The sequence below is a fragment of the Microcaecilia unicolor genome, chromosome 5 (genome assembly GCF_901765095.1).
Source record: "Microcaecilia unicolor chromosome 5, aMicUni1.1, whole genome shotgun sequence".
NCBI lineage: Eukaryota > Metazoa > Chordata > Amphibia > Gymnophiona > Siphonopidae > Microcaecilia > Microcaecilia unicolor.
The window spans coordinates 129,574,159-129,590,577 of record NC_044035.1 but is presented as its reverse complement, the minus strand read 5'-3'; the positions used below and the strand labels follow the sequence as shown (position 1 = coordinate 129,590,577).

General features: G+C 40.6%; 1 protein-coding gene across 3 annotated transcripts in view; it reads right to left on the bottom strand.

Moving 5' to 3' along the window:
• NRG3 (neuregulin 3) overlaps positions 1–16,419 on the bottom strand; it is a 1,503,806-nt gene that overhangs the window by 387,758 nt on the left and 1,099,629 nt on the right. For all 3 annotated transcript variants that reach the window (XM_030203279.1, XM_030203281.1, XM_030203280.1), the window contains exon 3: positions 13,087–13,160. In XM_030203279.1, the coding sequence (XP_030059139.1) occupies positions 13,087–13,160 (74 nt within the window). The remainder of the gene's footprint in view (positions 1–13,086; positions 13,161–16,419) is intronic.

The following is a 16,419-nucleotide window of genomic DNA, read 5'->3' as shown; positions in this document are numbered from 1 at the left end:
TGTTGGACCATATGTGGGGATGCAGGTGGGGGGGGGGGGGTAAAGTGCTGGACCATGGAGGGTGTGGTAGTAAAATCCTGGGTTACGTGTGTGTGTAGTGCGTGTTTGGGGGGGGGGGGGGGTGCCTTGACAATTTTAGAACCATGCAAGTGTGCCATGAGATGAAATAGGTTGAAAATCACTGCCATAATGCATTGATGACTATCTACTCTGTCCCTGAACTAGCTTGCTGTTCATCTTAACCAACTGCAAATATAATTTACTTTCAGTTTTGCCACCCATCTATTTATACCAATGACTTTCCCTCTCAGCTACCCATTAAGATGCTTCATTGTATTGTATGAACAATGTTAACATCATATTCATGCTGTTTAAATGTTCTAATGTGTGCTTATTGAGGTGTTTCATTTGTGCAGATGTCATGAATATCAATATCTATGTGTTATATTGATGTTCTTCCATGCTGTCTATTATGGTATCATTCATACTCAGCAACGTTTATAATATTTCTGTTATATGATTGTTATACTGTGCTGATAAACGTGTACATTTCTGATACTGTATTGTGTTACTCTTATTACTAGGATTTAATTTGCCATCTCTAAATTAACCTCATTGATTGTTTTTTATGATTATCATTCTAGTATTGTAAGTTTTATATCTAGCTGTACATGCTTTACACCTCCGTTAATGAATGTCTGCATAAAGGCAATCATTGTATTTATTTAGTTAGGGGTCTTTTCACAACGGTGCACTGAAAAATAGCTTGCGGTAGTATAGGGGTGTATTTTAGGTGTGTGACGATCCATTTTAGTGCGCCTGTAAAAAAGGCCTTTTTAAAAATTTTGTCGAAAATGGACGTGCGGTGAAATGAAAATTGCCATGCGTCCATTTTGGGTCTGAAACCTTACCGCAAGCCATTGACCTAGCGGTAAATACTCACGGTAATGACCTACGCACGTCAAATGCCACTTGGCGTGCATCCATTATACGTGCCTGAAAATAAAAAATATTTTTCATGTGCACATATTGGATGCACGCCAAAAATGAAATTACCACAAAAGCCACGTGGTATTCGGGCGGTAACTCCACTTGGTGCGCGTAGATGCTTGCACGGCTTAGTAAAAGGGTCCCTTAGTTATTTTGATTGGGAATGGTGAGGGGTTAGGCCTTTAAGATGGGAAAGGCCAAAAGTTTCCCCATTGTTCATGGTTTTCCTGAAACCTCTGGAGGATATTATTCAGTCTTTTGGTATTAGATTCTTTGCTTATACAGATAAAATCCAGTTAGTTCCCCTGGGGAAGGATTACCATTGGTCAACTGAAACTTTGAATAATAAACCTGTGAGTTGAATGAAGGTGAGTGGGGTGGTCAATAATACACAGAAAACTGAGGGGTCCTTTTACAAAGGCGCGACGGTGTTTTTAGCTCATACTATAAATAACTGTGCGCTAAACTCTAGAGATGCCCAACAGGCTTATTTTCGAAAGAGGACGCCTGTCTTTCGACACAAATCGGGAGATGGGCGTCCTTCTCCCAGGGTCACCCAAATCAGCATAATTGAAAGCCGATTTTGGACGTCCCCAACTGCTTTCCGTCGTGGAGACAACCAATGTTCCCAGGGGCGTGTCAGAAGTATAGCGAAGGCAGGTCTTGGGCGTGCCTAACACATGGGCATCCTAGACCCATAATAGAAAAAAAAGGGCGTCCCTGACGAGCACTTGGACGACTTTACTTGGTCCTTTTTTTTCTTACGACCAAGCCACGAAAAGGTGCCCGAACTGACCAGATGACCGGAGGGAATCAGGGATCACCTCCCCTTACTCCCCCAGTGGTCACTAACCCCCTCCCACCCTCAAAAAAAATTTTTAATAATTTTTTCCAGCCTCTATGCCAGCCTCAAATATTATACCCAGCTCCATGACAGCAGTATACAGGTCCCTGGAGCAGTTTTAGTGGGTGCAGTGCACTTCAGGCAGGCGGACTCAGGCCCATCCCCCCTACCTGTTACACTTGTGGTGGTAAATGAGAGCCCTCCAAATCCCACTAGAAATCCACTGTACCCACATCTAGGTGCCCCCCTTCATCTGTTAGGGCTATGATAGTGGTGTATACTGGTGGGTAGTGGGTTTTGGGGGGGAGGGGTTGGGGGGCTCAGCACACAAGGTAAAGGAGCTATGTACCTGGGAGCAATTTATGAAGTCCACTGCAGTGCCCCCTAGGGTGCCCGGTTGGTGTCCTGGAATGTTAGGGGGACCAGTGCACTACGAATGCTGGCTCCTCCCACAACCAAAGGGCTTGCATTTGGTCGTTTCTGAGATGGGCGTCCTTAGTTTCCATGATCGCTGAAAATCAGAAACAACCAAGTCTAAGGATAACCATCTCTAGGGACAACCTAAATGTCAAGATTTGGGCGTCCCCGACTGTATTATCGAAACGAAAGATGGACACCCATCTTGTTTCGATAATACGGGTTTCCCCGCCCCTGCGCTGGGACGTCCTGCGAGGACTTTCTCAGGAAAACTTGGGCGCCCCTTTCGATTATGCCCCTCCATATATTCCTATGGCCGTCTCTAGTTTTTAGCGTGTGCTAATCATTAGTATGCACTAAAAACGCTACTGCACCTTTGTAAAAGACCCCTTTTATGCCTTTGCTTTAAAAATCAGGATTGGTTGAAGACTTTCTAGACTGATAACTGGAATATCCTATGAAAAGTATCTGCTAAATCTAGGGTTGCCATAAGGCTCCAGAAAAAGGAGGACAGATTAAGCTTGAGTTTTACTTGCATTGCTTTCAATGGAAGCAAAACCCGGAATGCATCAATGTGTCCTCCTTTTTCTGGATACCACACACAGATCGATGCTGCTCGCTAATATTGATAATCTCAAAAAACAAAACAAGCTGTTTCGTAGTGTCTTCAAGGGAAAAAGTCTCAACTGTTGCGGCAAAAACTCAAGGCTATTAGTTGCACGCACAAAAAAGTCATCATCGACTAAAAAAAAACCCTGTAACTTTTTTAATATTTTAATTCTATTTATGCTTATTAAATTTGTTCATGCATCATCTCATATTATTGACACAGTCTTTCAGGAAGTCAAATCAAGGTTTCTATGCACGAATACACTTATCTTTCAACTATATACTCCAGCTTGCGTGATGATTCCAACGGTCCCATTTCGGTAATCTTCCTCAGGGAACCATACAGCAAGACATCTATTATTAGCTAATGCTTCATGCTGGAGAATGAAATATCACCAGGATGTTACGGTAGCTCAGCGGTACTTCCTGTATAGCTTAGTAAAAGGAGCCCTTGGTTTAAGTTTGTAATAGGGCAATTTAACCTGTAGGAATAATACTGTGAGACTACCACTAGGGGTTGAGATGTACCATTTTGTTTGGTGTCTGACAGGGCAGAAGCAATGTGAGATTCCTATAGCCTCCCTGGTAAATGCTGGGAGGAATTGGTTAGTGGGAGGACATGGATGTTGAGAGGGTTAGCGAGAATGGACATCAGTTACAGTCAGAGGAGAATGAATATTTTGGATGGGGGGCAAGTTTGGGATATATTTTATTTATGTATTGGCAATGACCTCTTTAAGAGGCTCCCTGAGAGCAGCAGGCAAAGTATTACTGGCTTGAAGCTCCTAGGGAGCAATATGAGGCCAGCTGAAAACTGACCTTTTTTTGACAAATAACACAGCTTGCAAGGTTGACAAATAATACAAGCTGCAGTATTCAATTTGCATAATAATGAAGTGATTTGCATACATTTGTATGCTTTGTATCTTATTATTTAGCTCATGTAGTGCTATAAAATGTGTTTAAGGGCAAATAATGTACAATGTGACACTGAATAAATATACATTATTTGGCAAAAATACTGTATTTATTCTCTTAACCCAGATTAGCAACTGGTGATACTTTATTTTACCAATTCCCTTTGGCTAAACAACAAATTTAAATCTAGCTGAATATTTTTGTGCAGCTAGATTTAGAGCTATTTTTGATTTAACAACTCACAACTACCTTCCCCATGAAGCCACAGTGCTTAAACCTCTCCCTCCCTCATCTTCCATATCTTATTTTAATTTTAATTTTTATTATAGTTACTCATATTTTTACTTTTTCCTTATTGCAATGTGTTAATCAATTATATTATATTATGTTCTGTGTGTATTTATGTTTTAGACCCCTGAGGAAAGCTTTATGCTAAAACACAGTCCATGTAGGGTCACTTGGGTTACCTCTTTACTACCTTATGGATTACTATTTTTGACAAATAAACATTTTAGAAGCTCTCGCTTCTAGTTTGCATGTGTCTTTTGAAACTTCCCTTCCAACCTTGTTTTGTGCTGAGGTGGCCTACAAGAGGTTGGCAAGTATTTTTGCATTGATCAATGGCCCTTTTTATATAACTAATGCAGCTTTAAACTGTTGTCAGTGATGTATTTTATGTATAATAAATCTGGGTCCTGTTTTTCACTACAGTTTTATAAGTGTATATTTCAGACTGGAGAACCAAAAGTGAAGGGTGTGAATGAGGTGGAATGGTTTTCTTATGAACACAGGCTAAACAAAGTTATGATGCTTACTCTAAACGTACAAAAAATGAATACTCAATTAAAAAAAAATCAATTACCACAGAAGTAGAATAATATTTGTAAAAAACAAAACAATGAAATTTCATCAGACTGAGTTCAGGATAGAGATGGGAAGCCAGAAAATTTATGTTGTTTCTTGAGTCTTTTCTGGGAATATTTGTTGAATCATTTTTATTGACTCTTTTTTTATCATCTTGGGAGCAAAATTGTTTAGTGTACAGTCTATTGAAAGAGGGTGTATTATTTGGAGAAAGGGCACATTTTTTCTGAAACAGTGCACACTCCTTTACTGATAGCATTCGCATGCATAGTATTCACACATGCACAGTTGCACACTATCAGGAAAAGAATCTGCACTCTTTCAGAAAGACTGCACTCTTTTTCCAAATGGTGTACCTTCTTTCAAAACAGTGTGCACTATTATCGGCAAATGAAATACAGAAATTGTCATTTTTTATGTTCATTTTAAGGTTTTTATGACATGCAACAACATGGGATATGCCATTGACATTTTTCATGTCTTTGCAAATGACAGCTTATCCCTAGTTCAGGATATTATCTCAGCTCCCTTACACATAGACCGTTGACCACTGCAGCCTACTGTTCCTCTGTATCTATCATAGGATCATTCAAATTTTAGAACATCACATACAAAAATCCATGGGCCCTGTTTATAAAGCCGAACTGTAGGCGCGCAAACTTTTTGGCGCATACTAAAAATTAGCACATGCTAACGATAGAGTCACTCATTATATTACTATGGGTGTCTTTAGCATTAGCACGTGCTAATTTTTAATATACATTAAAATGTTTGTGCGCCTACAGCGCAGCTTAAGTAAACAGGGCCTTAAATGTCAAAAATATCAAAACTATAAAAATCAAAACACAATGTTTATGACATACAGCTCATAATCCTGTCCTCTTTTTTCAATTCCCCTTAATGTAAATTTAGTGAAAACCAGTGAAAGATAGAAGGTAACAGTGGTCTATGCTTCAAAATGTCCAAGGGCGTTAGCACTACGGTATATTTCTTTAGCTATTTTTTTCATACTATTTTGGAGGGGCGTGTCATGGGTGGAGAATGGGCATGGAAGCATTATCAGGGTTATTCAGGGTTGATGCAGGAGCACTTAGGAAATAGTACATGCTTCTGTGTTAATTTTTTTCAGGTACTACACAATTATGCGAACATTTGTGCATAACCTGCAAAAAAAAAGCCTACAAAATCATACCACACTTTATTTAAAAAAAAAAGCACCTTCATGAGCAACAAAAAGCATATAAATATATTTAATAAGAGGCCCTTTTACAAAGGCACATAAGGCCCTACGTGCATCTAGCGTGTGCCAAATCAGCATTACCACCTGGCAAACACTTGCCCCAGACAGTAATTCTGAATTTGGCACACGTTGAAAACACACAGTAGAAAATATTTTCTATTTTCTACTGTGTGGCGCTTATCCTCAGGTAAACGGCAGTGTACATGCACTGAACACCTACTGCCCAGGTAGTGCATGAGACCTTACCACTAAGTCAATGGGTCTCAGGGGTCCTTTTACTAAGGTGCGCCAAAAAGTGGCCTGCACTGGTGTAGATGCATGTATTTGATGTGCGATGGTCCATTTTTTTACCGCACCTGTAAAAAAAGGTCTCTTTTTTTAGCCAAAAATGGAAATGCGGCAAAATAAAAATTGGCACACATCCATTTTGGGCCTGAGACCTTACCGCCACCCATTGACCTAGCGGTAAAAAGCCCCTAGAAAAGACATAGCTATGCAGTTCGATTATTCCTACAGTGTGGCCATGGGGGTGGGGGGTGGGGGGGGTGGAGCACTTACAACCACCCACTGAGGTGGCAGTAAGGGCTCCAGCTGTAATCCGGTGGTAACCAGGTAGCGCATAGTTATGCCCAATTACCGCTGGGTTAGCGCCATGCTAGAAAGTCCAACATTATTTTTCATAGCACCGAAAATGGTGCACACTTGAGGCAGAACTACCACCGGCGGCTGCGTTGGACAGTCAGCAGTTCCGGTTTTCTGTGCGGTAAGTCTTTTGCCGAGTGGCAATCCTTTAGTAAAAGGACCCCTAACTGTATAAATGCTGAAGTGCCTAGGTACTCCATCGATAAATTGAAAATGTACATGCTGAGACAGAACCTGCTACAGCCTGTTATTATGCTAAGACTCAGAACCAAACTTTTTCCTTAGCAACACCCATATTATGGAACAAGCTTCCTGGCATCTTAAGATATTGTTCAAACATAAAACAGTTTACAAAATTACTGAAGACTCATTGTTTCGTGGAGGCTTTTTTTTAGAAGAAGGAGTTCCTTTTATGAGGATGGTAAAAATATAGACAGTTTGATTATTGTGAATTTTTATGTTGGGGAGAGCAAGCTTTTTGATAAATTTTAAATGTTTACTGTTTGGTATATGCTTCACCCTGACACATAGAACTATCTATTATGAGATGTAATAGTATTAGGAGTGTTATCGATTATAGCTTATAGTTTATTAGAATTTCATATACCGCTAAGACTAACTTGTAGATTGCAGCAGTGTACAAAAATCCAAAATGCATAGAAATGGAAAGGAACTACAATGTATTGATTGGAAAAGGAATCACTCACACACCATGTTCAGAGAGTAGAGATAGGGTAGAGTAGAAGAACAATACATAGGCTGGGGAAGAGGGGGAGGGACTGGAAAGTAGAGGCCAACAGTGGACAGCCCATTGGCTACTTCCTGGTAGGGCCAAACACTTATTTACTTTATTTATTTATTTTCGGTATTTATACACTGCCCAGACCAAATTTTTCAGGTACTGGTACTGTCTCTAATGGGCTCATAATCTAGTATTACATTGTTCCTAGGGCAATGGAGAGCTAAGGGGTCCTTTTAGTAAGGTGTGCTGAATAATGGGCTGCTCTAGTGTAGGTGCATGTTTTGGGCACGCGCAGATCCATTTTTCAGTGTGTCTGTAAAAAAGGTCTTTTTAAAGTTTTTGACAAAAATGGACATAAATCAAAATAAAAATTGACTTGCATCCATTTTGGGTCTGAGACCTTACCACCAGCCACTGACCTAGCGGTAAAGTCTCACGCGGTAACCAGGTGGTAATGACCTGCACACGTCCAATACGTGCATCTGAAAATACATTTCTCAGATGTGCATATTGGCTGCATGCCAAAAATGAAATTACCACAAGAGCCACGCGGTAGTCAGGCAGTAACTCCATTTTGGTGCGTGTTGGGTGCACATAGACCCTTACGCAGTTTAGTCAAATGGCCCCATACAGCCTGGTACTGTCCCTACTGGGCACATGCTCTAATATTATATTGTACCTGAGGCAATGGAGGGCTAAGTGACTTTTTCCCAGGGTCACACAGACCTGCAGAGGGAACTGACAATTTTTTAATGGCTTTGAGTTAGAGAGTCTGTACGGAGGGCTTTGTCTGTATGTTGAATATGGAAGGGTGAGAAAGGCTATAGATTGTATAGGTTAATTTGTGTATGTTCGTGTTGGTGTTAGGTGCCTCAGTTATCTAAGCTTAAATATTAGTGTTGGAGAAATTGAGGTTTTTTTTTAATCATTCGTTTTTTCTCATATTTTTATGAGTTTTTTTACACATGATTCTTTTTTTCTCTTTTTCTCCTCACTGGGACCGATGATATTACCCTACTCCAAATTTATATAGTGGAGTTTAGTATACATGTATGTTCCCTATATGGAGCTTTGAGGTCCCCACTTGGTAATTTGAGTACAAGGATCTTGGTGTTTGATCTTTTGCTTGGATAAGGGAACCACCTGCAAAATGTTTATTTTCAAACTCTATAATACGTAACATTTATAGTGAATTAGTTTGAAATTCCCTGTTTAAATTCATGATAATGGCAACATTAGAACATAATCATTAATGCAGAAAATAGAAAAAAAGGCCATTTTTAATGCTACAGAAAAATGACCTCAGTTCATGGGAAAAACCCATGAAGGAAAGCGTTAAAGTGTTTTGTTAAAGAACTGTCTTTTGCACTCACTTGTTATTTGTTTATTTTGGAGGGTGTGTGTAAGGGCAAAGAACTAGCATGCTGACATTAGTGCACACTAATGGAATAACACTGATAGGAATCAATAGGAAATGGTAAGGGCTCCAGCATTATTTTTTTTCAGTGGCTACATGCTAATTAGGTAGTGTTAAGTGCCCCCTCGTTAGATAGTAAATGCGAATCATAATGCACTACCTCATAAATTAATCCATGCCCATTCCTGTACATGGCACGTCACCTCTTTAAAATTTTTTTGAAAGATAACATGCATTTAGCATGTAGGAAATGGCAAATTAATATGGAACGCTTTAGCACATTGTACAGTACAGAGGTGTGGTAGCCATGTTAGTCCACTTTTAAAGGTAATCAATAGAAATAAAACATGGAAAAGAAAATAAGATGATACCTTTTTTATTGGACATATAATGAATTTCTTGATTAGATTTTGAAGGTTGCCCTTCTTTGTCTGATCTGACGAAGAAGGCAACCTTCGAAAGCTAATCAAGAAATGCATTAAGATATGTCCAATAAAAAAAGGTATCATCTTATTTTCTTGCACATTGTACAGTAAGCATTTTCCCAGACACTAAGCACATATTGTGGATTAACACCCTTTGGTAAAAAGGCCTCTATATTATTGTAGAGAAAAAGTGATTCCAAAGACCATGAGGAACAAGTGATGAAAGTGCACTTTTTCAACTAATAAAACTATAAGTACTGTAGTCATGAAGATATTTTGATGTTTTAAATGATGAAGATATTCTTTGTTCAAAGGTATGCTTTGATTTAAAGGGCATCTACTGTCTGCATTTTGTTCTACTTTCCAGAACAGCTATTGTTCTGAATTCCTGCCAAATGATGCTTTTAGTCTATAGCATGTTCTTGCTTTTTAAGGTTACAACTTAATTATATTTAGCACATTCATTTAGTTTTCAGAAACTGATCTACCCTTTATGTTGATTATCAAAATAGGAAGATTCAGTCTTCGTTTCTGATTCAGCATTATTTAAAGACCCTCCACTCTAAGGTGGAGGGTATAACATTGGCTGGGCAGCATGGAGCCACGATATGTGTGTGTTTTTGGTTGGTGGGGGGGGGGGGATTATAGTAGATGGAATACTAGGGAAGTATAAGGGTTAAATGGTGTTGTATTTAATTGAATAAATAAATAAGGGGTCCTTTTACTAAGGTGCGCTGAAAATGGCTTGCGGTAAGGTAGGCACGGGTTTTGGGCACACGCCGATCCATTTTTCAGCGCACCTGTGAAAAAGGCTTCTTTTTTTTGCCGAAAATGGGCATGTGGCAAAATCAAAATTGCCATGCATCCATTTTAGGTCTGAGACCTTACTGCCAGCCATAGACCTAATGGTAAAGAGTCTGGGTGGTAATTACCTACACGCGTCATTTGCCACTTGGCACACATCCTGTTAAGTGTGTCTGAAAATAAAAAAATATTTTTCAAATGCGTACCAAAATTGAAATTACCAAAGGCCAAGCGGTAACCATGCGGTAAATTCCAATTTGGCGCACGTTCGGCATGCGTAAGCATCTACACGGTTTAGTAAGAGGGGCCCTAAATATATTTAAGCTGTGAAAAAAAGAAGAAGAGTTTGGGAAAAGGAAATTAATTGGTGAGGGAAAGATGAATGGGAAGCAGGGATTGGATGAAGTTGTTGGAGGGCGGAGTTCATCGGGGGATTTAAGTGCTGTGAAGGTTTGAACAACCTTGCCGTTGTCAGAGGTAGCACAGTATTGTCCATTTTGTTTTTGTCACTGTTCTTGTTTTGCAGGCTGTGAATAAAGGATAATACTTTGGAGGTATGGTGGCAGTATGAGTCTCCGCATGCCCGCTTCAAAGTAAAGAAGCTGGGTGCCAAGCTGTGCTGTAAGGTAAAGGCACTTAACTGTTGTGGTATTCAATCCTGTGGCTGCTGGGAATGTTTTGCAGGGTGCACCGGCAGGACTTTTAAAGCGACAGTGTTGAAAGTAGCACAAAGGATTGTGCCAGTCAATTAAAATATATATGTTTTCCTTTCTCACTACAAACACTTTTACTATAATCTCTCCTTATTTGCAATGAGACTACTTTGCTTAATTACCTAAATTAACTCCCCTTTGGTTCGAGAAAAGTTTCATCTCAGTAAAGTTAAGTTCTCCTGAGGACGCCATGACATGGCGAAACATTGACTATTTAGAGAACGAAAAAAGTAACAAGAGATAAAGTTATTAGCAAGAAATAGAAGAAGTTAGAAAAAACTGAATTTGGGGGGAAGTTGTCACTTCAACACTGAATCATGACGAGACCAGCACCAACCTGAAAGGAGTCATCACAGTACAAAAAATCGAATCATTCCAAGTTAAGTAATATAATTCTTTAATAAGAAGTTATAATTGTGCCAATAGTTGGGTACTAAGGCAGGTAGGAATGGACTTTGATGCTATGATGGTGGATTGGTGTTATGATGGGCTATTTTACCACAGGACCCATTCTACACAATGAGACCAAGGAGGGAAGTTGTCCACATAGGCTGCCATTAAGACAGGTTATCTTACTACATATCTTACTAAAAATAGGATTCAAGCCCTTAATGATTGTTCTGAATAGCATCTTTTAGAGGATCAGGACATTTTGAAAAAAAATTGTCAATATTATTCAAATCTAACTCTTGTGAAGTCTCTCAAATTGATGATCTCATGTTTCTTGGAACATCTGAGAAGGACTTAATCTTCCCAGAGAGTCATCTCATTGAATACTCTTCTCATGATGGGATAAGTGGAGAGGACAAGTAGAAACCTTCAGAGCATGCAAGTAATATGGCGAGTGTCAGCAGGAAAATTTGAGAGACTGAAATCATACTCCACATGCCCTGGCTTACAAGTGAAGTTCATTCCTGTCATGGTATATGCAAAACTAACCCACTTGGAGAAATTGCACCCCATAAATTACTGGGCTCAGATGTGATTTTGGCTGAGTTTTGCAAGCAGTTTTGCCCCTTCTAGTTTCAAGTTGCTAAAATTGTTTTAAATATGCTTAGACTAGCCGTTAAGCTTGTAACAACGGGCTAGTTTTTTGTTTTCCTATGGCATCCCCCCATCCACCAACCCTGCTCTCTCCCCTGCCCTCCCCCCATGTCCAGCAACCCTCCTCTCCCCCTCCCATCCGCTCCATCCACCCGTGTCCATCAACTGTTCTCTCCCCTACCCTCCATCCTCTGGCTCCCATCCACTGCGATTGTGACCTCCTGTGCCCTGCCGTCCCCGCCGCCGCCATTTTGCCGTCCCCACCGGTGTCGCCCTCCCTCTTTCCACCGTCATTGTGTTGTCAGTTCTCCATCGCTGCGTCTGTTTCCCTCAGTTCCACCACCCTCCTTCCTTCCCTGCTCCCTCCTCCTCCGATTTCCACGCCCATGTCCAAGCCCTCCTCCCTACTGGGCTGTACTGCTGGTGGAGGTGGGGCTTGGACTTCTACACTCTCAGCGTTCTGACTCTACTGTGCATTTGCAGGTGAGTCGGTCACTTGCCTTTTATATGTTTGATGGAAGTAAAACTAGGAATACCATTTTCTAAAGTCCTGGTTATCATAATGAAGAAGCCAGTTAGGGACAATCAATCAGTGAGTAGCCTGGTGGTTAGTGCAGGCCCCCCCCCCCCCCTGAGGTCATTGTCATTGTCGCCGCCCCCCCGGGCCGCCGCGCTGCAGTCCCCACCCACCCCCTCCGTCCGCCACCGGGCTGGGCCCTGTGCATTGAAATCATCACAGTGCCTCACCTGTCACCTCGCTCCGTGACTGAAAGCGCAGCAGCGGCAGACCGGATTTGCCTCCCTTTGGTCCTTCCCTCCCTGTATCCTGCCCTCGTCTGATGTAACTTCTGCGAGGGCGGGACACAGGGAGGGAAGTCCCGAAGGGAGGCGAATCCGATCTGCCGCTGCTGCAATTTCAGTCATGGAGCAAGGTGACAGGTGAGGCGCTGTGATGATTTCAATGCAGAGGGCCCAGCCCAGTGATGGACGGAGTGGGGCGGGTGAGAACTGCGGCACAGCGGCCCAGGGGGGGCGGCAATGACGACGACCTCGGGGGCGGCCGGGCCTGGCCCAGTCTCTCGGCGGCCCTGAGTTAACTTGTGTACAAGGATAGTGTTTAAACATATTGAATGATTGTAAAGGGATACTTTTCAAAGAATTAAAGAACATTGATTCAAATAAACCAATAGAAACCGATCTTCATTCTCATTGTTTCTTTATATATGTACAATTTAACCATCATTCAACTTTGTCATCAAAATGGATGCCAAAAAGCATGGCTTATAAGATATTCAGAAAAATATATATATATATTTCTTTTTAATCTTATTCATGAGAGCTTTTCTAAAATTTTAAACATATAAGGTAAAATGTTATTTTCCCAAGAGAATGAGGTAAAACTAGATGTTTGACATACTTGGGTCTGAGAGAATGGAATCAGTTTTCGGCAAAAATTGGTCACAACGCACTCCTTGGTAGCCTTCTTTGCACCTGGATAAAGAAGAGAGATGATAAAAACTTACATGTGGCAATAAAAGACCAATTTCAATAAGTCAGGCAGCAGTAAGAATTAACATAGGACATAAGCCTTGAATTACTGGGACAGACCAAAGGTATCATGTTTCCAACAGTAGGCAATCCAGGTCACAAGTACTTGGCAATATACAAAAAGAGTAAAACAGGTTTTATGCTCCTTATCCTAGAAAAAAAGCTGTGGATTTTCCCGAGTCCATCTTAATAATGACTTATGGTCTTTTCTTTTAGGAAATTATCCAAAGTATTTTTGAAAAGATTAAACAAGTGATTCATATCTACCATTTCCACTCCACTCAGTGTTTTATAGACTTCTATCATATCTCTCCTCAGCTATATGTTCTTCAAGCTGAAGAGTCCAATGCCTATGTTTACTAAGCAGCGCTATGGGCATGTTAGCGTTTTTAACACGCATAAATGGTTTACGCGCATTAAACATTAAATGTGCCCATAGAAATGTATAGGCGCATTAGCATTTAATGCGCCTTAAATTTACAGGCATATTAAAAATGCTAACGTACCTTAGTAAACATACCCCCAAGCTACTTTAGCCTTTCCTCATAGTGAAGTTGTCTCATCCCCTTAATCATGTTCATCGCTCTTCTCTATACCTTTTCTAACTCTGCTTTAACACTTGTAACACTTTAATTGGTTCCATCAAGAAAGCTCTTTGATATTGGCCACATTTATGTCTGTACAAGTTTAACAATGACATGATATTCATTGTATTCTACGGGCCCTTTTACCAGAGTGTAGCATGTTTTTTTGCACTTTCCATGCTTTAAAAACAAAAAATAACATAATAATTGCAAAGGCTGTGTAGTAATTACTGGGACCATGCACAGCATGCCCTCTGTAGTAACTGTATTGAACTGTTCTTTACTAGAGGGGTCATTTAGTTCATATGTTCTAACCACACAAGTGACAAGAGCACAGTAAGTACAGTGCACTGATTACAGCATGCAGTCTACGCCCATCTTCTACCCATAACCCACCCAGTTTCCCACTCCCTAACTGTCACAGAGGCTGGTATTCATTTTCAGTTTCACTTTCAGGAAGAGGGAGGGGGGCAACAACCACTGGGGGATTAAGGAGATATCATGCCTTATCTATCATGCCTTAGCCCCTTTAATGGTCAGTTGCTCAATCAGAGGTCAAAGCACCATTTTGTACCATAGACATGATAAGAAACAGGTCTAAGGACAGCCTTCTTTCTTGACATGGATGTTTCCTTCCCTTTGGTAATCACTGTTGGACATCCTGATTTTGGGGCTTCCCTACTCCCATACAAAACATGCCCAGAGCACTCCCCCTTGCTATTTGCATGTACAGCAGTGCTGGAATCCAAATCCTGACTTTACAAAATCGGGATCTGGACGTTTCAAGCACATGGACACCCATTTCGGTAGTTTGAGACGTCCGTATACTTCAAAAATAAATGTCATAGTGATGCTCCTTGAGAGGACCTCAGAAAGTTGAAAGTGGAGAAGGTTAACTTATTCCTAAGGTATTTTATATATGCCATTACTCCTTACTACTGTTTTTCTTGCCTTGGAGTATATATGCTGAACTTTTATTCACTTTAAATACCCCTTTGATTTAGTTTATTCACTTCATACAGACACAAGGTGATATTAAAACAATTATCTTTCTTGTTATTTTCAATTATGGGACATTACATATCATGTTCTTTGGAAATAAGCCTCCAGTATTGCCATAAATGACATTTGTTTGTTTGTGAGCCGCTTTCCTTGAAAACCTTTCCAACTGCACCAAATTGCAAAGCTTTTCTCCCCTGCCAATATGAAGGTATATTTGAATTCCTCCATGTCAGAAAAATCTCTCTTTTCCTCACCAGCTAAGATTTCCTTATGAACAACCTTGGTCTATGGATTTTAATTTTCCAGGAAGGCTGGTGCATCAAAAACACCCACAGCTTTCAAAATAATTGTATGTTTCAGCATATCTCCTAGGAATCTCACAAAGTTTCTCCACTACTTCTGTATGTTCAAATATGGCCTAATGCCATATACTATAATGCTGCATTTCTGATAAAACTCACTTTGTTCTATTCTTGCCTTACATTCTACCATATTTAGCAACTGGAACTGCATTTCACATTAAAGTTTCATGTGTTTAATAGCACTACGGAAATAAGTAGTAGTAGTAGTATCAATTGTTTTATTAGCTGGTAATGACAATTAAACTATGTTAATGCAGCTTTAAAAACAAAAATATTAATTACAAGGAGAGGAAAAATAATGGGCTATACCACTATTAAAATGGTTTAAGCAATTTATTAAATATTTTAAGGGTCATTTTACGAAGCTGTGGCAAAAGGGGGGTCTGCGCTGGTGTTTTTGATGCACACCGAGGCCCCCTTTTACCGCAGTGTGTAAACTTGCTGCACGGTCATTTCGGGGGGGGGGGGGGGGAGTGTTCAATTACCACCACCTATTGAGGTGGTGGTAAGGGCTTCTGTGCTAACCCAGCTGTAACCAGGCAGCTTGCTGCACTACCCAATTACCACCGAGTACACACCGGCGTTACAAAAATTGAAATATTTTTGCAGCGCCTGAAATGGCATGTGCTGGGAAAGGGAAATATCGCTGGGCTGCTGCGGTAGCCTGGCAGTACTTCCCTTTTAGTGAGCGGTAAGCCCACATTGGCTTACTGCCACTTTGTAAAAGGGCCCCTAATTGTGTTAAAGGTATGGGGCTAGATTCTATATATGGCACCTGAAAAATACACGCAGTAAAAAAATATGCCTAGGCCTATTCTCTAAAGTACACCTAAATTTTATAGAATAGGCTTAAATTTCCGTGCAACCAAATTTGATCCCGTCCATTTAGGCTATATTTTACTTGGCATAACTCCAGACGCCTAAATTAGGTGCAGAGCTGGTGTATTTTATAATAATGTGTATAGATTTTAGAAATGCCCACCCCTGCCCATTCCACACCCATAACAATGCCCCCTTTTCAACTATGTGACTTAGAATTTACATGCACCACGTTACAGAATACACTGTGGGGCCCTTTTACAAAGGTGCGGGAGGGCTGGCAATCAGGTAGGGTGCACCCAATCGGCGTGAGTTTGGTGTGTGCTGAATTCCCTTCTTCCCCTTACTTAATCTCTACACATTACTAATTTTATCTGATATCCTGGAATGACAATGTCATAACAAAACTATGTAAGACACATTGAGCCTGCAAAT